This window comes from Canis lupus, chromosome 16 (genome assembly GCF_048164855.1).
Source record: "Canis lupus baileyi chromosome 16, mCanLup2.hap1, whole genome shotgun sequence".
Classification (NCBI taxonomy): Eukaryota; Metazoa; Chordata; class Mammalia; order Carnivora; family Canidae; genus Canis; species Canis lupus.
This window is the reverse complement of record NC_132853.1, coordinates 5894279-5915222: the sequence shown is the minus strand read 5'-3', so window position 1 is coordinate 5915222 and position 20944 is coordinate 5894279. Positions and strand designations below refer to the sequence as shown.

Genomic DNA, 20944 nt, shown 5'->3' with positions numbered 1-20944 from the left:
GAACAACCATAAATACAAAATGCGAAACCGAAAGAAGTGATCTGAAGTTACAGGAGTTTCGAAAACAAACTGGGCTGTTCCCTTAGCTGTGCTCTCAAGCCTGAGTACAGTAGGTGGATGTGATGGGGAGAGAAATCTCCGGGAGCATTCCAGTGAGGAGAACAGAAGATGCAGAGCCTCTGGGTGGGAGACTCTGCGGGAGCACCCCAGGAGAAGAAGGTGGAAGTTGGGGAACAGAGGGCCTGATAAAAGATGAGGGTAGAAAGGGGGCAGGGGCCAAATCATACCTTGGGAGCCGGGTAAGAACTTCAGTCTGTCCTAAGCGTAGGGGGAGACTTTTGCAAGGTTTGCAGAGGGGGGGACATTTCAACTGTGTTTTAAAATAACCTTCCAGGTATCTGGGTGGCTCAGTGGTTGAGCATCTGCCTTTGGCTCAGTTTGTAATCCCCAGGTCCTGGGATCAAGTCCTGAATCAGGCTCCCTGCAAGAGTCTGCTTCTCCCTCTGCCTACATCTCTGCCTTTCTCTGTGTCTCTCATGAATAAATAAATCTTTAAAAATTAAATAAATAAATAAATAAATAAATAAATAAATAAATAAATAAATAAAAAAAATCCTTACTGGGGCATCTGGGTGGCTCAGTTGGTTGAGCAACAGGTTAATTTTAGCTCAAGTTGTTTTGTCAGGGTCCTGAGATCAGGCTCCAAGCTCAGTGGGTGTCTGCTTGAGATTCTCTCTCCCTCTCCCTGTGCCCTCTCCATTCTTGCACGAACACTCTCAAATAAATAAATCTAAGAAAAAAAAACCAAAACCAAAGAGAACCCTAAAAAGGTAAAGTATCCTTACTTGCTGCAATGTGAATGATTTGAAGGGGATCAAGGAAGAAAATGGGAGACCACTGGAGCCTGTTACAAAAGCTCCAGAGAAATGGAGTAAAGCAGATGTTCCAGACTTTCTTTTTCTTTTCTTTTTTTTTTTAAGATTTTATATATTCATGAAAGACCAAGGCAGAGAGAGAAGCAGGCTCCACACAGGAAGCCCGATGCTGGACTCGATCCCAGGTCTCCAGGATCACACCCTGGGCCAAAGGCGGCGCTAAACCGCTGAGCCACTCAGGCTGCCCTCCCAGACTGTCTAAACCACACTTCCAAATTGAACTCAGCATTGGTAGCGTATGGTGGGGTAGCCTGATAGTTGGTGGTGGAATGCCAGAATGATTAAGAGCTAGTTCAGGGTGCCTGCTTGGCATAGTAAGTTAGGCTCTTGATTTTTTGGCTTGGGCCATGACCTCAGGGTTCTGAGAATGAATTCTGGGTCAGGCTCTGCACTCAGTGAAGAGTCTTCTTGAGACTCTCCCTTTTCCTCTGCCCCTTCCCCAGCTCATTTTCTTTCTCTTTCTAAAACAAGTAAAATCTAAAAGAAGGAAAAGAGAGAAAAAGAGCCAGGAATTCAACTGCCATCTTTATATCCAGGTCCCACCACTTCCTACTTGTTTATTTTAATATAGTTTTCTTTTATAAATCTTATTTATTTTTTAAATTTTATTTATTCATGAGAGACAGAGAGAGAGAGACAGAGGCAGAGACATAGGCAGAGGGAGAAGCAGGCTCCATGCTGGGAAACCAATGTGGGATTTGGTCCTGGGACTCCAGGATCACACCCTGAGCCAAAAGCAGTTCAACTGCTGAGCCACCCAGGTGTCCCCTAGCTGTTTTCTTTAAGTAAGTCCCTTAAGTTACATGTTTGTGCCTCAGTTTCCTCTGTAAAATGGGGATAACAACAACAAACCCCTAACTCATAGGGTTGTAGCCAGAACTGAATGAGTTCTTGGCACAGTGCCTCCTTCCCTAAAATGGGCCCTCTCCTGTGTTTCCCGTTTCAAGGATACCATTGCCATCCACTGAAACACTCAAGCAAGAAGTTTAACATTGTTCTTCATTCTGTCCCATATTCAAATAGTCACTGATTTGGATTCATCTCTCATTTAAGCTAATTTTGCAACCCTCAAAATCTTCCACCACCACCACTACTCTCTGGTCCCCGTACCTGCTTCCTCTCTGCTTGCCTGCCCCCTACATCCCTCACTCTGGCCTTGGCTTCATTGTGCAGTCTGTCTCTGGATAGCCCTGAGCCATTTCAATGTATTAGGCACTGTTCCAGGACCCTGGCAAAGTGAAGACAAATGAGACACAGCCCTGGTCGTCACAGAACACAAAGGAATCCTGGGGCAAATGGAAAGGCCCCACATTTACCCTGCTGTGTGGGTTGGTCACTTCCCCTCTCTGGAACTCAGTTTCCCCCATCAATAAAGAAGGTTGGGGACCAAATGATCTATGGTCCTTCCAGCAATATTCTAAAATTCTGCTAGACCCAGCTCCTCCAGGGCAGAAATCTTGCCTGATTCATCTTTGATCCTTGGCTTGTAGTAGAGGAGTTTTACTTGCTAAATGCTTGCTGAATGAGTGAGTGAGTGAGTGAGTGAACACACGTCACTCCCCCCCCCCCCCCCCCAAAGTCATTCACTGGCTTTTCTTTGCCAACAAGATAAGGGCTTTCCCAGAAAGTATTCAGAGCCCCTGAGCATCTGATCTCGACTGGCCTCTATGAATTGAATATCCTCTCACCTGGGGAACTGCTCCCTCCTGGGGCTGGAACCTGAGAGCAAGGGAGCATGGTTTCCTCCATCTGACATTTAATGAGCATCTATTAAGTGCCAGCCCAGTGCTGGTGCTGGGAACAAGACAGCAAATAAAACCAACAGGTCCCTGCCTTTCTTCTGATACTGTTGGAGAAGACACAGATGTAAAAATGGACCACACAGTGTGATCAGTAATATAAAGGGGGAACATGGGGCCCTGTGGGGGCTGGAGGAGCCCCCTAATCCAGCCCTGGGATTAGGGAAAGCTTCCCAGAAGTCACACCTCAGCCCAAATCCAAAGGAACAGTGGGAGGGAGAGGGCACCTAGGCAGCCGGGAGGAGGCATCTTCCCACATCTCAACAGGCAGGGGTTCTTGTCTTCTTGCATGGTCCCAAAGATTGGGAGCTTGCTTCTGGGTAAATCAGCCCATTCTGTGAATGCCTGGGTCTCAGAACGTCCTTCCTTCTGACCCCAAGCCTACCCCCCTCTCAACATCTTAATTAGTAACAATATTAGTGTAACATATTCAAAGTGTATTTATGGAACGCCCACCTTACACCTGACAGGTGCTTTACATGCACTATCTGATTGCCCACAGGGACTACTGTTATCCCCACCGTCCAAATGAGAAAACTGAGGCTCAGAACCAGTGGTTTGCTCATGGCCCCTGTGTTGGGCCTCAACCTCAGGTAGTACCTTCAGCATCACTGACCCTGGTGGCCTCCCATTGGATCAGGCTCACCCAAACACCTTCCCCCGGGATCCACACAGAAGAGGGGCTTGGGCCCCATCCCCAGTCCCCTCAAGCAGGCCGGCCAGCCCAGGCGTCGGCCTCCAGCCCCTCAGAAGCAACTAGGGAAACAATGGCAGGGTCGGCGGGGGAGGCGAGGGCGCGGGTGCCCCCCTGCCTGCCGCCCTTTGTCTTCCCGCCTGCTCCCCTCGTGCGCCCCGGGAGGCTGGGAGGCGCCTCGCGCAGGCTTCCTCCTCCCATTCTTGTGCTAATTGGGTGTCAAGCTGAGATCAGTGAGAAAGAAATCCGCCCCGGCTCGGGTTAAACTGCCGCCAAAGACGAGGGCTGAGCCCAGAATATCATTAGGCTGGGAGGAAGCAGGGCCCCCCTCCTCGGGGGGAGGGGCCGTCCACGCATTCAGGCCCCTTTGAAAGTCACTTGGTCACCCCCTCCCTTGCTGCCACCGCTTCAATGGGCCTCTCGGAGGTATTTAACCTTCTTCCCAGGGATTGAAAGTGATACGCCAAGCACCGGCCTGGTCAGCCACTTGCCTGTCCTGAGGGCGGTAGGACCTCCGGGGATGCTCAAGGCAGGCTCCTTCCATTCCAGCCTTCCCCCGGCACTGTTGCAGATAGGAACACTGAGGCTCTGGGAAGGGGGTTTGCATCCCAGCCCTGCCATTCACAGGCTCTGTGGTCCTCCACAAGACTGCTTCCCTGAGCCTCAGATTTCTTATCTGTGGAGTGGGGATGAAAATAGTAGCAGCTTTGCGTTATGGATTTAACGAACCCAAGTGCTTGGGTTCATTCAGCAAAGCACGTTGCAAAGATGCAAAGCGCCTGGCACATAGGAGGGGCTCCATCCGTGGTGGCCATTAGCAAGTCTAAGGCAGTGGGTCTGACCCAATGCCGGGACCTCATAGCATAGCTCCTGGTCTCTGGAAGTGTGCAAGTACAAGTGCTCTCAAAGGACTAATTTTTCATCTGGCTTCAGCTCTCCTCCATCCCCAACCTGCACTCCCTGCAGCCTCACTGCTTGCTGTAATCTGTCCCACTCACCCTGTATTTCCAGGCCTTTACATTTTTCTGCTACTCTTGTCCCTCCAATTCTTGGATAACTCTTTGTTGAAAAGCCTCTCTGACCAGGAAACATGACCACCAGGGCACTGGGTTAGTAGCTGCAGCTAACCACACACTCTCTGCTTCTTTACTCACTAGCTCCCAGTCCCCTGACTCCAGATGGTCGCTCCCGAGATCTGTCTTGCTCACTAAGCACCACCTCTGCCCCCTGCCCCCAGCCCCATGTAGGCCTTTAGAATCAGCTCCATAGATGAACTTGACACAGTACTTTGTAAACTGTGAAACACCATATAAACGTCAGGAATGTCCAATAAACAACAGCTATCGTTAACCTCACAAGCACATATTGAGCATCTACTCCATAATGACTCACACAGCGGTGCTTGAGGATGACCAGAGGCAGATGCTAGAGCTCCCAAGGCCCTTCAGGGGTAGGGGGAACAGTGTGGAAGTGGTCAACTCAGGCCTAGTCTGGGGTCTTGACACCTGAATATATATCTTCTTTTTTTTTAAATCTTGTAACTGCTACATACTGAGCAGATAGCAGCACCAGACTGCGTGTTTAGAGATCTCCAGGCACAATGCATGTTCACAGCTATCCGAGATCTCCATTTACAGAAGAAACTGAGGCTTAGCCTGGTGAATGGACTTGAATACATCTGTTCAAGCTGGAGCTTTTAACTGCCACGGTATACTGCCTTTTGGTAGTTGTGTCGAACCTCAAGGAAGGATGCCCCTCCACCCAAGTCGGGGGTGGGGTGGGCACTAGCCCATTGGAAAGCACTCACTCCCTGCGAAGGATTAAAGACACAAAGCCTTGCTGTCAGTCAGGTCCAGCACCTTAGAAGTCTGACCCTGGGCCCTCAAAGTCCCGCCATGGGGCGCTCTGGCCTGGGTACCTGCCTGGGCCAGATCTCAGCCCCTCCTTCCCACTTTTGTTGGAGGCTGAGCGCTCAGAGCCAAGATAGGATTCTCCAAGCTCTGAATGCCCTCTGCTGGCCACACTGGGACACTGCAGCCGTGACTGTCTCCCTCCGCCTTAAACCCCTTCAGCACCTCTCCAAGGGCTCTACTCCAGCTCTGCCTCCCACTGGCCCCCAAGAGCAGCATCAGACTCCTCTATCTGAATCAAAGTCACTCCCCCAGGGGGCATCCTAAATCTCATCCCGGCCCCCTCCAACTGGGCCTTCAGCTGCAGGCCTAGGGTGGGGCCCACAGTTGGCTCCACAGGCATGGGTGGAATGGAAGCTCTTTCGGCTTTGCCTTGGCCTGCTGCACCAGGAGGCAGTGGGGCAGCAGGAAGCAACAGGGGCTCCGGTTTGCATTCTAGCCCCTCCCCCCCCACTCCCCTGCTGTGTGACCTTGGCAAGTGACAGACCCTGGGGAAGCTTACATAGCGAAGATAACTGCCATAGGCTGGGTTGGATCCCTTTCCCAACAGGCTGTGCGTTTCCAGCCTGGGTGTGACTCCAGCGATGGGGCCTAGGAGACAGCTGGCTCTCCACGGGCACTGCTGGTGCCTCAGCCCCGGGAACATCACTGAGCTTTTCTGGACTCTGCCAGAGTTGGTCAGGCAGCCCTGCTCTGGCTCACACAGCCCCAGAACCCTGGTGATATGTACCCCAGGCAAAGGGAACAGCACTCTCAAGCATCTGGAGATGGGATCTGCCCCTGGGTCAGGGTTTTCTCCCTCAAAAGCTCTGAAGGGCCCTTTCCTCAAAATGTGTACCTGTATTCTCTGAATCCTCCTGACTCAGATGGGGAGACTGAGTCACTTGCCCTAGCCCACAAACTCAGAAGTGATACAGCTGCTTTGGACTTTCGAGTTCATGCTATTTAAATACCTTGTGAACTCACTGAGGGCATCTTACCTGCTGGATCCCTAAGTCTGAACAAGTAAATGGGCTGGAGGGGCAGGAGGTGGGGCCCGAGCAGGTGGGGTGAGCTCAGGTGGCATGCACACAGGGTAGGCTAGGGGGAGTCAAGGCAGTTTATTGGCCCCTGAGCGATGCCCCCCTCCCCACCCTTTCTCTCATAGCCAGCCCAGGACTGAGATGGAGAAAGAAACATGGACAGACCTACAAGGAGAAAGGTCCCGCCCAAGAGGTGGCCAGGCAGCCACCTAGGAGAGGAGGATGGTGGTGGGGCACTCAGTCCAGGCTGCCTGCTGCAGGTCGGGGTCCTCCTCCTATGGTCCTGGAGGTGCAGGCAATCTTGAGTGACACTGGAAAAGCTCTGGGGCCAGTATCCTCATTGCCACCTGATCAATAGCCGCTGTAGGCCCTGCCCACACTGCTGCCTTCCTGAGTCTGGGGGCTTTGGGCCTCGTCCCTTTTACAAGCTCCCTGCTCTCTGGGGAGTACTTGGCGACGCTCCACCTGCCCCTGCCCTGACCCAAGACATCATCCTGAGGGACCCAGTCTGTCTCAGCCTGGGGCCTGGTGGCCCCACCTGGCCTTGAAGACATTAACATGGACTTGAGGCTTTCACAGAAAGCCTCATGAAGGGCAGGAGGAGGCGGCAGTGAGTCACTTGGCAGTTTTGAGGGGAAGGGGGTCAGCACCTCGGGGTGGAGGTGCTGGGCCCTGCTTGCTTTGGTCTAGCATTGCCCATGACCCCTCTGGGGTGGGAGCTGGGGCTCTGGATCCAGCACCCGCTGGCCCTTAGAGGGAGTCAGGGCAAATCACAGCTTCTCCTCGCCCGCCTGGATGCGGGCGTAGGCCTTCTGGTCCAGCGGGACGTAGCGGCCCTTCCGGGCATCCAGGTAAAACAGTGGGTCTCTCACAACTGCCGGGTTAAAACCTTCCTTCCGAAGCTCCATCTTCTGTAGCTTGAAGGTCCCTGAGGGAGCAGAGAGGATGAGTCAGAGGGTACAGGGCAGGGGGCCTGAAGTTGGAGGGATGGAGGAGGCGGAGGGCTGGGGAGAGCATGGGAATGGGCACAGAGCACAGCGGAGCACAGCCCTTGCTTTGCAAAGGCAGCTCCAGCTGTTGTATTACTACTGCTGCTCAGAGCAGCCCTGGCGCAAGGGCGGGAGGGCGTGGTAGCACTACTTGCCTTCTTGCAGCTAGGGAAACTGAGAATCAAAGAAGGGAAAAGATCCACATACCCTGAATGACAGCAGAGGGAGGGCCTGAGAACCTCCAGGCACAGGCATGAGCTCATCTAATGTGCACACGAATCCCAGAGGCAGGTGCTCCACCATATTCTATGGGTTCTACAGTGCACATGTTTTTGGTTTCTAACATATGTCAAATAGTTTCAACAGCAATGTCTTCTCAGTCATAAGTCACAGAAGTGGGCAGCCCCGGTGGCGCAGCAGTTTAGCACCGCCTGCAGCCTGGGATGTGATCCTGAAGACCTGGGATGGAGTCCCACGTTGGGCTCCCTGCATAGAGCCTGTTTCTCCCTCTCCCTGTGTCTCTGCCTCTCTCTCTCTCTGAATAAGTAAATAAATCTTTAAAAAAAAAGTCATAGAAGTTACACAAGTCTTGGTCACTGGCATCATCCCACTGGAGAGATGAGAAGACTGGCGTGGGGAGGCACATACCTGTGTCAATGCCACACAGCTAATAAGTGCAGGAGCTGGGATTTGAACCCTGGTATGAGAGATTGCTAGAAATGGCCAGGTTCCTTCCTTACCTGGACACACACTCCACTGCCTTGTGGCTTGGCCATTTCTCTCAACAAGAGCTAGAGTCTTTCTCACCCTCCACCTGAATCTAACTGGCCTTGTGACTTGCTTTGACCAAAAGAACATGGGAGTTCTGAGAGTTGAGGCCTTGGAGGCCCTGCAGCTTCCACTCCAGGAGCGGGGGGTGCCTGGCACCAGTGTAGTCTCTGAAGGGTGAGGAGCCACCAGAGTAGAGAGGAAACATCCCAGGAATGCCCCCTGGACTGGCACTATCCAATACGATAGCCACTGGCCATATGGGCCTATATACATGTAATTGAAATGAAGAAAAATGTCAACTTCGCTTCCTCAGTCAACTGGTCCCAGTTCAAATGCTCAGTGGTTACGTGGGGCTAGAGGCTGCAGTGTTGGTCAGCATGCACATAGGACATCGTCATCATTGCAGACAGCTCTGCGGGACAGTGCTGCAGAAGCAACCAGTGGGGAGCCAGACAAGCAAGTAAGGACACTCTAGCCCTTCCAGCCCTAGCTGAGTCACAAGTGATGGCAGTTGATCCATCAACAGAAGAACCGCTCAGCTGAACTTAACCCCAATTGCTGACCCACAAGCAAGGGGGAAAAAAAAAAGGCTGCCTTAAGGGACGTTTGTTCTGGAGCAAAGCCTCTGAAACATGCTGGCTTCCCTGCCTCTCCTACACAGAGAAGTCAGCTGTCACCCAAACCTCAGGAGCTCCCAGCCTCAATCATGAGCCTGGCACCAGTGTCCCCATTAGACCCGCTTCAGGGGCTCCCAGGAGCCTATCACCTGACAGGGGCTAACATGACCAGTACAAGGGAGATGGCCCAAGGCTGAGCAGTTAGTGAGCGTGACATAGTCCAGGCCCTCCCCAGCCCAGAGTCTTCCCCACTTGGCCTCTCTGCCCCACCTGACACTGCTGCCCACAGCTTGGCTCCAGCTTTGGGGGCCTCCTTTCCTTCCCCTTGTGCCCAAGTAGCCTTCTGGCTTAGGGACCAGCCCGGAATGCCTCCCCTGTAAAGCCTACCCTTTCATTCAGGTCTCATCTCAAAGATCACCTCCTCAGGGGAGCCTCCCAGGCACCCCATGCCCCCTTTGCTTTTCTGTCAGTTCAGTTTGTATTCTGTTCTTTGCCCTTGGAATGCCTTGTCCTGTGCTGCCTCTCCTACTGCTACAGAGAAACTCCAAGATGGCAAAGGTCCCATCAGAACTTGTCACTTCTATCCCTAAAAGGCCTAGCATGGAGCCTGGCAGGCACACAATAGTTACTCAGTAAACATTCGTACCACTAATGGATATTTGAACCTTCTGTCTCTGACGGCTCGACCCACTTGCTTGTATACAGAGAGGTGTGTTTACCAATGACGCAGCAATGCTGTGGGAGAAGGGCAAGGGACAGCCCCCCAGGATCTCTCCAAAGGAACCAAGAAGGGGCACAGGCCTGGAACCCATGAGCTGGAGCAAGGGAGGGGACACACCTGTTTGTTTTGTTTTGTTTTAAAGATTTCATTTATTTATTTGAGAGAGAGTGTGAGCATGAGTGTGTGTGTGGGGGGAGGATATGGGTAGAAGGAGAGAGAGAAGCAGGCTCCCCGCTGAGCAGGGAGCCCGACGCGGGAGGCTCAATCCCAGGACCCCGGGATCATGACCTGAGCCAAAGGCAGACACTTAACTGACTGAGCCACCCTGGAGCCCTGGAAACATACCTGTTTTGTGCAGCTCAGGAAGGAAGCGCAGGAAGATGGGGCGGGCGTACAGGGGAAGCTCCTTCTCTAAGAGCTGTGCAAAGTGCTCCAGGTCACAGCTGCCAGCAGAGTTGGCCACAGCAGCCATTCCAGCCCGGCCCTCAGTTCCTGGGGGTGGCAGCATGGAAGTGAGGTGGCAGTGACCCCTGGCAGTGCCTCCCATACACACCTGGCACCTCCCAGTGCCCCATAGATACCTGGCACCTCGACACCATACACTGCCACATCGGTCATGTCCAGCAGGCGGCTGAGTGTGCCCTCCACCTCTGTGGTGGATACATTCTCCCCTTTCCAGCGGAAGGTGTCTCCTGTGCGGTCTCGGAAGTACAGGTAGCCCAGCTCATCCATCACCAGCACATCACCTGGGGGGGGGCGGTGCATATGAGCAGGGCTTGGGCCAGTTGACCATGTGGGATCCCAGGATCTCTTGACAAGGAGGGCTGGAACTGGGGCAGTCTGGGCAGTATTCTCTAAAGGTGGGAGAGGGCCCCTTCATTTCTCTCCACCCTGCCCACCTCAAAGGGGCTAGTGCCCACCCACCAGTGAGGTAGGCCTGGTCCCCCTTTTGGAAAACGTCCTTGGCGATCTTCTTATTGCTGGCACCCTGGTTCAGATAGCCATCAAAGCGCCGCAGGGGGTCCTGCTGGATGATGCGGCCCACTAGCTGGCCTGGCTCACCTGGGAGCAGAGAAAGAGGGGCACCTTTACCCTGGTGGCCTCCTCTACCAGTTCCCCACCCCAAATTCACCCTGAATCTTGATCTGACTTTTGGTCACAGTGCTTCCCACAGAAATGCTATGGGCTCTGGTGCAGAAGCCCTGAGGGCAGGGAGCTTCTCCTGGTGGGTCTGATGGGCACAAAGGCACTCAGTAATGTCTGGAGAGCAGATGGAGAGATGAACAATACGAAAAGGTGGCCAAGCTCTGTGTAGTCAGCCTGACTAAAGCCAGCACTCATTGGTCCCTTGGCTCTGCTCAAAGAGCCGTACGTTCTTCAGCATGCATGATCCCCGGAGCAACCCCAGGATGCAGTGTTGCCATCAGCCTCACTTGCAGATGAGGGGACTCAGGCACAGAGCTAAGGAACTGAGCTAGGATCAATCCCAGGGTCCTTCACACAACAGTGACTCAATGGACTGACAGAGGGGATGAGGAATGGAAGGACGAATGGACGAAGAAATAAATGACTTGTGGCCCTAAAAGAAGAGCCAAGTGACGGCCAATGGTCAGAAAAGGGCTCCCCACTCAGCTCAGTCCCATCTCCTCCCAGGCCAAACTCTCCTGCTCTGACTCCACTTCCAACCCTGGGACAGACCTGGCTGGCAGGGAAGGCAGACACCATTGGGCCCCCGGATCAGTTCCATGGTGTCCTCGTTGACTCGTACCAGCCGGATGGGGTACACAAAGGACAGGATGCGGCTGTTGAAGCCACAGGCCCCCACCTGCAAAGGCCAAGACTTGGGCCTGGGCTCTCCCGCCACCGGCCTGAGGCTGGACAATGGTGGGGAGCCTGGTGCCCACACTCCCACAACTGCCCTGCCCCAACCAGACAGCAGGGTCTCCAGTGCCCACACTCCTAGCCGGACCTGCCCACCCTCCACAGCCCCGCTGCCCACCTGGCTGTCGAAGTTGCCCACACTGCAGTTACATTCAGTGGCCCCGTAGAACTCAGCCACTTGGGGGATGTGGAAACGGCTAGAAAAGTCGGTCCAGATGGACTGGCGGAGGCCGTTGCCAAGTGCCATGCGCACCCGATGCTGGTGTTCCGCCTCCCGGGGCGGCTGGTTCAGGAGGTAGCGGCACAGCTCGCCGATGTACTGCACAATCTGGGGGTGGACTTGGTGTGAGGGTGGCCCTCGGCTGCTCCCTCCTGCCCTCCCAATCCCGCGGACCTCAGTCTCCCCATCAGAACAACAGGAATGTTGCTCCCAAATGAGTGACGGGCTTCAGCTGCCAGACAGATGTCCCCCTGTGGGACTGGCAGGTCCCGAGGGGTTGGGCGGCTCATCCTCTGCCCTTCTCACTTACTGTGCAGTTGTACTTGATACAGTCGTCCCAGAACCGGGAGGCTGAGAACTTCTTCCGGATCACCACTGTCATGCCATGGAGCAGGCACTGCCCTATTCCCACGATGTTCCCTAAAGGTGGAGGGCTGGGCCGTGAAGGTCAGGGAGCCGGGAGATCCCTCCTTCCAGAGCTTCCTCTTGCCCAGCCCACCTCCTCAAAGGCCCTTCCTCAGTCCCTCCTTCCTGTCCTGTTCCTCCAACACTAACTAATCACACCTCTCCCCTCATCAGACACCTCCCATAGTTCCCTGCTGCCTCCCCAGTGTGGGATCGAGTGTATGCTCCTCAGACTGTCCCTGGGGGCCCTAGAGCTGGCCCCAAGCTCTTGCTCCTGTACCTGTAATACTGCCATTCAGCTAGAGGGGGACCAAGCTAGCACTCCTGGCTTCTGCACCTCACATCTGCCTGACTTGGGAGCATCTCCTCCAGAAAGCCTTCCTGACCATCACTGGGCTCTTCTCTTGAGCTGAGCTCCTACTCCCTACCTGTCTTCATACTCACCATGCCATCTCTTATATTAGTCAGGTGAGTTCCCATCCTTCACCCTGCCCTAAACCCACACCTGACTCTAAGCACCTTGAGGGCAGGAACTATAATTATTCCATCTCTGTGTTTCTGTTCCTAAGCAGCAAGGCTGTGCATACCTGTGGAAATGAACTGGCTGGTCAGATTAGCCTGGGTGCCCTGTGGGACACAGCTGCACACATTGTGAGGCTGGTGTGGCCATCTTGGTTCAGAGGTCCAGTCAATGGCCACATCTGAGTTTGAACCCACATTTGACTCCAAAATTCATGTGTTTCTACCCACAAGATGCTGCCTGCCAAGAGGGGTGGGGTTCCTGAGGCCCAGGGGCACCAGAGGCTGAGAAAATGGGCCCAGTGTTACCTGCTGAGTGGTAGAGGGGCAGGCAGTCATAGACAATGTCATCGGGCCGCATCCGGAATCCATAGTACACCAGGGCAGCCATGCGGTAATACCTGGGAGGGCACAGAGAGAGTGCTTTGCAGGCCTCTGGGGAGGCAGGAGGAGGGCCTCCCAGGCCCTGCCACCCATCCCCAGCACCCACTGCCCCCCAACCCCCGGCACTTGCCCCTTACCTGCTATGTACCACGATGGCAGCTTTGGGCAGCCCTGTGGTACCCGATGTGTAGATGTAGAAGAGCTTATCTAGAGAAAACAGACACATAAGTGGCTGTGAGAAAAGACAGCACAGGGCTGGGAAGACACTGGCTGCAGGGAGTAGGGTGCACAGAGAGCTTCTCCACTACAGATCATTTCTTTACCCCACCCTGATCCTAGATCAGGGACTGTCACGTTAGTTTCTTTCTTTTCTTTTTTTTTTTTAATATTTTATTTATTTATTCATGAGAACACACAGAGAGAGAGAGGCAGAGACACAGGCAGAGAGAGAAGCAGGCTCCATGCAGGGAGAGCCCGACGTCTGGAGCCTGGGTCTCCAGGATCATACCCTGGGCTGAAGGCGGCGCTAAACTGCTGAGCCACCCGGGCTGCCCTGTCACGTTAGTTTCTATAGAGACTTGGGCCCACCAGGCTGGAGGGGGACCCTAGGTCCTAGGGCAGGAACATCATGTAAAACTGCATGTCATGCATCAACCATCTCATGCCCCCTGGATACCTGCTTATGCCAGCCCTTGGCTGGGTACCATGAAGACACCAGGCTGACCCAGCCAGAGACCCCGCCCTCAGGTAGCTTACAAAAGCACCCAGGAGGGGCGCCTAGGTAGCTCAGTAGATTAACTGTGCCTTCAGCTCAGGTCATGATCTCAGGGTCCTGGGATTGAGCCCCACATTGGGCTCCCCACTCAGTGGGAAGCCTGTTTCTCCCTCTCCCTCTACCTGCTGCTTCCCCTACTTATGCTCTCTCACTCTTTGCCAAATAAAATCTTAAAAAAAAAAAAAGTACCCGGGAGACAAAATTCACATATGACAGAGATAAAATGACCACGATGCCAACAAAGACTGGTCCCTGAGCATTTCCTGTCACACCCGAGCTTTCCACTGTCTCATTTTCAATCCTCAAAGCCACTCCATAAAATCGGTTCCGTTACCACCCTCATTGTTATGACTGTGGGAACCGCGGTTCAGAGAGAGGACAGCTCAGGTGCTCAGGGTCACAAGGGAAGCAGTGGGCTGAGGCATGAACTCAGTGCCAGCTCTGAGCCTCTGGGTGGTGTAGCAAACTGGGGGCTCCCCAGAGCAGAGTGGAGCGGAGGAGAGGCTACAGGGTTGGAAGGCTGCCTGGAGGAAGGGATGGGGAGGCAGGGCAGCCTAGTGCAGAGAGAGGATCGCAGGCTGACAGGGGCTGGTACCGAATAGGTGCGGAGTTAATATTTAGAGGGTCTAGACCCTGGCCCAACCCCAGCTGAAATTCAGACCCAGTGGTTTCCTAGGATCCATGTGACCCTGTACATGATGGATGGCAATGAAGGCTGGTTCACCAAGCTAAAGAATCAGGTTTTCTGGACTCCTGAGTTGCTGGCACCATGTCTTGCATCTTCATATACATCAGCTATACATCAGCCTTCAGAGTGACCCCATGGTCACTATACTCATCTTCCCAGTTGGAAAAAGGGAGGTGACAGGACTCACTCCAGGTCACATACCAAGTCTGCAGAAGAACCCAGGCCTCTGGCTCTGGGGCCAGTGTTCTGTCCTGGGCCCATCTGAGAACCCCTCTGTGGGGTGGGAGGCCCACCTGTGAAGCCCTTGTCAGGACGACTGGGCAGGTGCTTGGGGGCATCTTCCAGGAGGGGGTCCAGGTGCTCCGTGCTGGCGGGCAGGGTGCTGGGCTCCCAGGGGCCAGAGCAGAAGAGGCTGAGCGAGGGGTCCAGGCTGGCTTGGATTTCAAAGATGGCTGCAGGGGAGACAGGGCCAATTAGCAGACAGACCAGGAACCTCATGTCCCCAGGACCTCTGCTTGTGTCAGAGCTGGCGTGTTGTCAAGGGGAGACCAGCTGTGTGTAGGGAAGAAGATGACTGAAGCACCTCAGCTCCCTAGTTGCTGGCTAAGTACACGGCAGATTCCTTGCATGCGCTCTCCTGCTCACACAGCCCAGGAGGTAGGTACCAACAGAGACAGGCTCCAAGAATGGGAAGGCCTGCTCACAGCTAGAATGTGCTGGAGCTGGGACTCCAAGCTGGCTCTCTCACATGCCAAGGTCTGCGCCCTTCCACACTGTACCATGCACATCTGTGGGGGACCGTTAGAAGGAAGGTGTGGAGTACCAGAGGTCAGCAGCCCCCAGCTTCTTCAGGTCCCCCCATGCACTATAGCTGTCTGGATGCTCACCTATGCTGGGCATAGGCCAGTCCTAGACCCCTCAGCTCTACTTCAGCCTCCCTCTGGATCTGTCCAACCCTCTCCCCTCTCCCTTGGGGATCCTTCCTCTTCCCTTCTCCATATGTCAGTAACCTTCCCTGGCCATCATCCCAGGATGAAATCCTGCTTTGGTGTGACCTTTTTTTTTTTTTTTTTTTTTTTAATTTATTTATGATAGTCACACAGAGAGAGAGAGAGAGGCAGAGACACAGGCAGAGAGAGAAGCAGGCTCCATGCACCGGGAGCCCGACGTGGGATTCGATCCCGGGTCTCCAGGATCGCGCCCTGGGCCAAAGGCAGGCGCCAAACCGCTGCGCCACCCAGGGATCCCTGGTGTGACCTTAAGTGAGCTCCTCACACCACTCTGAATGTCAGTCTCCTCATCTGTAAAGCCAAGATGGACATCCCTACCTCACCTGGCTTTATGAAGATTAAGGCTGCTTTTGTAAGGCACCAAGCTCTGTACTCAGTCAGTGCTCAATGTGGCAGCTAATAAAACATAAGCTCTGCAGGAGAGCAGAGGATACATTTTTTTTAAAGATTATTTATTCATGAGAGATACAGAGAGAGAGAGAGGCAGAGACACAGGTAGAGGGAGAAGCAGGCTCCATGCAGGGAGAGCCCGACGTCTGGAGCCTGGGTCTCTGGGATCATACCCTCGGCTGAAGGTGGCGCTAAACCGCTAAGCCACCCGGGCTGCCCAGAGGATACATTCTTGTTCTCATTCTATAGATGAAGCAAATGAGGCCTAATTAGTCACAAGAATCGCTACCACTGCATCTGTGGGCTCACCTAGCATCAGGCACTGTTAGTACTTCTGGTGAAGTATCATCTTGAAAACAATATGTGGTAGGTACTACAGTGAGGAAACTGAGTCACAGACATTTCTAGTCTTAGTCAGGATCTCCAGCTTACAAGCAACAGAGCCCAGGCCATCTGATACCAGGCTTAACCCCTGAGCCACACACAGTTTCCCCCAGGCCTGGAGAGGGGCTGTGGTCTGTGCAAGACCCTGTGGGACCTCTTGCTTGACCCCACAGCCCTGGGACTCACCTGGGGCCATCTCACTGCCAAAGATGAGGACCCGGGCCTGGGAGGTGGTCAAGCAGTGGCACAGGGCGTCCCGTCGGAGGTTAGTGTTGATGAGGGCCGCCTCCACGCCCAGCTTGGCCATGCCCAGCCACAGGCCCACAAACTCATTGCGGTTCTCCATGAAGAGGGCAGCTACATCACCCGAGGCCAGGCCCCGAGCCTGCAGAAAGTTGGCCACGCTGCTTGAGTAATCATCCAGCTGGCGGAAGGTCCAGTGGGTGTCTGTGCCCTCAAAGATCAAGGCTGTCTTGTCTGGGTGGCGCTGTACCATAGAAGCAAACAAAATAGGCACTGTCCGCTGCTCCCGCAGGTACCGCCGGACCTTTGCCTTGACCTTCAGGAGTACCATGCCGCCACTACATGGAAACAAGAAAGGGAGCTGTGACTGCTGGGGTTGGGAGTGGGTGGTCCCAATACCCTGGTCCAGGTTGCCATCCCACAGGCCTGAGACTCCCGAGCCTGATCACTTGTAACACTCCCCTTTCCCAGCACCTGGGCGCCAGGCACCATGCCAGGCACCGACCCACTGATGCTGCACAGTAACTCCAGGGACTCGGGCGATAACTCCCTCCTCAGTACACGGGAGGAAAGGAGGCTCTGCAGGACCACAGCTCACCCGGAGTTCACAAGCTGAGATTAGGTCCCTGGTCCTGTCTGGCATCAGGGTTCAATGCCCAGGACTCAAGAAGCTCTGCTTTGAGTCTGCTGCTCTGTCAGAGCTTTCATGACTCTCAGGCCCAAGCCAAAAGTCTCAACTCATTTGAGATCCCCCACAGCCCTGTACTGCACCTCTTCGGACCCCTACCACAGTAAATAAGGGATAAGTTTGAGATTTGTTCAATCTCCCTCCCTGTGAACCTATTGAGGGTAGGGCTCCATCTGTTTACCACCTGGTCCCTGGGGCCTCACTTAGTCCTGGGCCCAGAGCTTCACTAAATGCAGAGCTATTTGGCAATATCTCCCTCTCCTGCCCTGCCCCTGCCCCATCTGACCTTTGAAAGTTTCTAGCTCCCTGAGTTCTATGCCTATTCAGATGTTGTGCCCTCTGGTTGGAATACCCTGCTCCCATCACCTGGAGGCGCCTCTTGAATACAGCTTTTTGTCCTCCAGGAGGCCTTCTCTGATTCCCCAAGGTCCTGGCCTGAAGCCATCTCTCCCTGCCCCATACTCCCACAGCTTTCTGCTACCACCCTTCCTGCAGTGGCCACTCAGAACCTCCTTTTACAATCAATTCAGATGACAAGTGCTGAGCTGCCTGTTTTGAGTGTGGGTCACTGTGCTGAGCCATGGGACACCACCTGTAAGCAAGACTGCCAGGGGCTCTGCCCGCACAGTTTTGTTAGTTTAGGGATTTACTGTATCTCCTTCTTATCTCCCTGACCAGTCTAAGCTGGGCCCAAGACTAGGTCTGCCTTGTTCCTCCTGAGCTCCAGAGTCAGCCTGACGCCTGGCTCAGGGTAGGTAGCAGCAGGTGTTTCTGGTACAGAAGAGCCTGTGAACCATACCTGACTTTCTTTGGGGAGTAGGTTCCCCAGATATCTGATTCAGGGCCCTGCTCTGAACTCTGTGCCCTTTCAGACTTATGGACAGGGTCCTTCCCACAGGGTTCCTCTTCATTCTCTTACAAGCCATAGCATGGCCTCAAGACCCTTTGCAGATGTCTTCTTCACACACCTGGTGTTCAGTGTACATTCTGGGCCCCTAAATCTGCCCTAAGCTCAACAGCACCAAGTTAGGGAGATCCCCTAGGACAACACTTTCACCTTGGAGGTGGAGATACCAGGTACCACTGCCAGGGGAAGGGGGTAGAGCAGAGGCTGCTCCTCTGGGGACCAGGGGACCCTCTGCTCACAGAACTTTGGTCTGGAGAGATTTTGGGAAGTAGGAGACCCTAGGATGGGCTAGACCAGATACTCACAAGATATCACGCCTTATGGTCTTGACGAAGATGCGGACAAAACGCCAGCCTCCAGACCCCAGGTAGAGAAACAGCAGGGAGAACCCCACCTGGGTCCAAGGCAGTTTCAGCACCAGTTTGGAGAACAGCAGCACCCCCACCAGAGACGCCCCGAGCAGCATTGTGGTCTGTGGGCACAGTATAGTCAGTGGAGCCAAATGTCTATGTCCCTTACCTCCTAGCCCAGGCAGCCACTATGATCCCAGGGGTCAACCCATAGTGAGGCTTAGCCATGCTGAGTAGGTAGCTGAGGATGGGGTCCCTTTCCAGGGCTGTTTTGAAGGGAAAGGCTAGAGGGGAGGAACTTGAGATGAGGAGTTCCATGGCTAAGAGGCAGAGGCCGGGTTCTAGCCCCTTAGTCCCATCTCCTCCTCTAACTACCCCCATCACCTTGGGTAAATTCCTTTCCTACTTTAGGCTTTAGTCTCCCCCTCTGTGTTAGGGGTATAGTGAGAATTGCTCTCGGAAGCCCTTCCAGCCCAAACAGGACAGTCCACTTTCCTGATATCCAGGATCTCTAAGCAATATGGCTTGGAGGGGGATATTAACTTAAGTGTCTCTGGTTTGACTCCTCATCCAAAGACCCAAGGAGGTTCTCTGGATGACCAGGCCAAGCCACAACACCCAAAAGGGCAGCTTCCTGGTAAGGGGCCTGGCTCAGTCCCAGCCCACAAACCCGGATAGTGCCATGTCTCTGCTGGCCCACAGAGGGCGACAGAGCAAACAGGTTAGAGCTTGGAGGTGCCTGAGAGGTGACCGCCTTGAGGGGAAAGGTGATTAAGGGAGCAGGAGGGCCCTGAAGTCACCCCGAACAAATACAGTTGGCAAGCCATTGAGATGACTCTGTGGGGACTGGCCTATAGGGGAAGGGGAATGGCTTGACTAGACGGAGATTAGGAAGGACTCTTAGTCTCTACTCCTGGCGTTGTAGGTACTTGCTCAAGAGGCAGCAGATGGGACTCAGTTTTCTTTCAGGGCTCTATTCCTGGGGAGGAGGCGAAGGTCATGGCTATAAGGGAGCCTGACAGTCTCCAAGCCAGGATGGAGACATGGTCTGGACCACAGGGAGCTCTTACAGACCATCTCCTCCCTTCTCCACATGAAAAGCAAAAACAAGGAGGGAGACAAAATCAGCGCTCCCATATCCAATGCCGAGATCTCTAAGGTCCTCAGACCTCTGGGCTCCCAGAGCCGGCCAGGACAGAGAACAGGAACCCGTCCCGGAAGGCTGGGGGATGGGACGAGAAGGGAAGGGGATGCCGACAGCCCTCGGGCCCCCGTCCCAGGTCACTGCGAACCGCCTTCGCTTCCGAGCAGCCAGGGCAGCAGAGCGCCCGGCCAGGACTTAGAGCAGCAGGGCGCGCCCCTCACCCCGGCCCGCCCCACCACCTCCCCAGGACTCAGCCGGGCACATTCCCTGCCCGGGACCCACTGGCCTGGCCTATGCTCACCCGGTGTTGGCCCCGCCGCGCGGCGCCCAGTCCAGATGCGGCCTGGCTGCGGCAGCGTAGAGGGGAGCGCGGGGGGCATCAGCCGCCCCTGGGCGCGCAGACCCAGGTCTCAGCAGAGCTTCGCCGGCTCCGCGCCCTGCATGGCCCGGCCGCCCGGCCAGCCCCGCCCGCAGCCCGGCCCCGCCCGCCCGCGGCGCTCCTCCCCCGCCCGCCTTCTGCAACCCAAACCGGCTGCGCGAGGCCACAGCACCGCCTCTCGCGCCTTCCCCGCGGCGGAAGAGCCGCAGAGACCTCGGCACCGCGCAGCCCCAACGCGCCCGACGCCTGCCGGCCCAGCCCGCCCTGCGCGCGCGAGGGCCTCGGGCGGCGCCCCGCGCGGCACGCTGGGAGTTGTAGTCCGCGCCGCGCAGCCCCGCCCACCGCGGAGACCCCGGGGTGGGAAGGAGAGCCGCGGGCTGGGGTTGGGCCCAGAGCCGGCAATCCCATGGCTTTCGCACGTGGTGGGGAGCACCCCCGCCCGCAGCGTGGGCGGAGAATCCGGAGAACGCGAGCAGAGATGGGCAGAGCTCCAAAAAGGCTAACGCTACACCTAGAAGAACGCTAAAAGGGTGGTGTAGACACAGAGGTGAACTGGGAGTTTCAAGTAGCTGGCTCTGTGGCGCAATGGATAGCGCATTGGACTTCTAGCCGATCGGGGTGTGGTGATTCAAAGGTTGTGGGTTCGAGTCCCACCAGAGTCGAATTTTGATAGCTCCTCCCTCACTTTCATGGGGATATTTTACAGCCTCCAGTACCTTCACATGGTTCAGAAAATTTGCAGACTTGAGGCTGGCACCTGTGCATCTGGGACGGCAGTAAACGTGACGTCAGGTTCCTGCCCAGGAATCCTTCCTTTCTCATCCCTGGTATCTTGTAAGCACTGTGGCACACCTAGTGGTACAAAGGGCATGGAGCTGAGGATCTGTACCTAACTGGCCTCTGATCGCTCTGACCTTGCAGCAAATCAACTAACTTCTAAGCCTACGACTGTATTTGTCTTGCTACCTGCCACGTCCTTGGCCATTGGCCAGCTCCCCAGCCTTGTGTGGCTCTGGGCCTCTGAAAACTTGGTTCCTTGATAATTAAACACGTTGGACATCCACAATTGCCACTTATCTTTTTTTTTTTTTTTTAGATTTTATTTATTTATTTGAGAGA

General features: G+C 54.7%; 1 protein-coding gene and 1 non-coding gene across 3 annotated transcripts; one reads left to right on the top strand and one right to left on the bottom strand.

Annotated features, from left to right (window-relative positions):
* Nucleotides 1-6419: 6419 nt before the first annotated feature.
* Nucleotides 6420-19922, bottom strand: SLC27A4 (solute carrier family 27 member 4). 2 transcript variants are annotated; one of them, XM_072778145.1, is made up of 14 exons: nucleotides 19748-19922; nucleotides 19236-19386; nucleotides 18258-18424; nucleotides 16301-16695; nucleotides 14624-14782; nucleotides 13005-13074; nucleotides 12793-12884; nucleotides 11870-11979; nucleotides 11458-11667; nucleotides 11157-11283; nucleotides 10383-10520; nucleotides 10040-10204; nucleotides 9804-9950; nucleotides 6420-7288 (listed from the first exon to the last, which is right to left on the bottom strand). In XM_072778145.1, the coding sequence occupies exons 3-14, from the start codon at nucleotides 18416-18418 to the stop codon at nucleotides 7131-7133; spliced, it is 1932 nt and encodes a 643-aa protein (XP_072634246.1). In that variant the 5' UTR covers nucleotides 18419-18424; nucleotides 19236-19386; nucleotides 19748-19922; the 3' UTR covers nucleotides 6420-7130. The 2 variants fall into 2 exon arrangements, with proteins under 2 accessions (XP_072634246.1, XP_072634245.1); XM_072778144.1 differs by lacking the exon at nucleotides 19236-19386 and having other exon boundaries at nucleotides 19748-19921.
* A 474-nt stretch (nucleotides 19923-20396) lies between these two features.
* Nucleotides 20397-20487, top strand: TRNAR-UCU (transfer RNA arginine (anticodon UCU)). The gene is given in 2 exon segments: nucleotides 20397-20433; nucleotides 20452-20487. It is a non-coding gene; the product is annotated as a tRNA-Arg (tRNA).
* The last annotated feature ends 457 nt before the right edge of the window (nucleotides 20488-20944 follow it).

Coding starts and splice junctions, on each gene's coding strand:
- SLC27A4 (XM_072778145.1), bottom strand. CDS start 18,418: ATGCTGCTCGGGGCGTCTCTGGTGGGGGTGCTGCTGTTCTCCAAACTG. Junction 16,696..18,257: donor ACCATAAGGCGTGATATCTT/GTGAGTATCTGG, acceptor GTTTCCATGTAG/TGGCGGCATGGTACTCCTGA. Junction 11,284..11,457: donor TGGGCAACTTCGACAGCCAG/GTGGGCAGCGGG, acceptor TGGCCTTTGCAG/GTGGGGGCCTGTGGCTTCAA.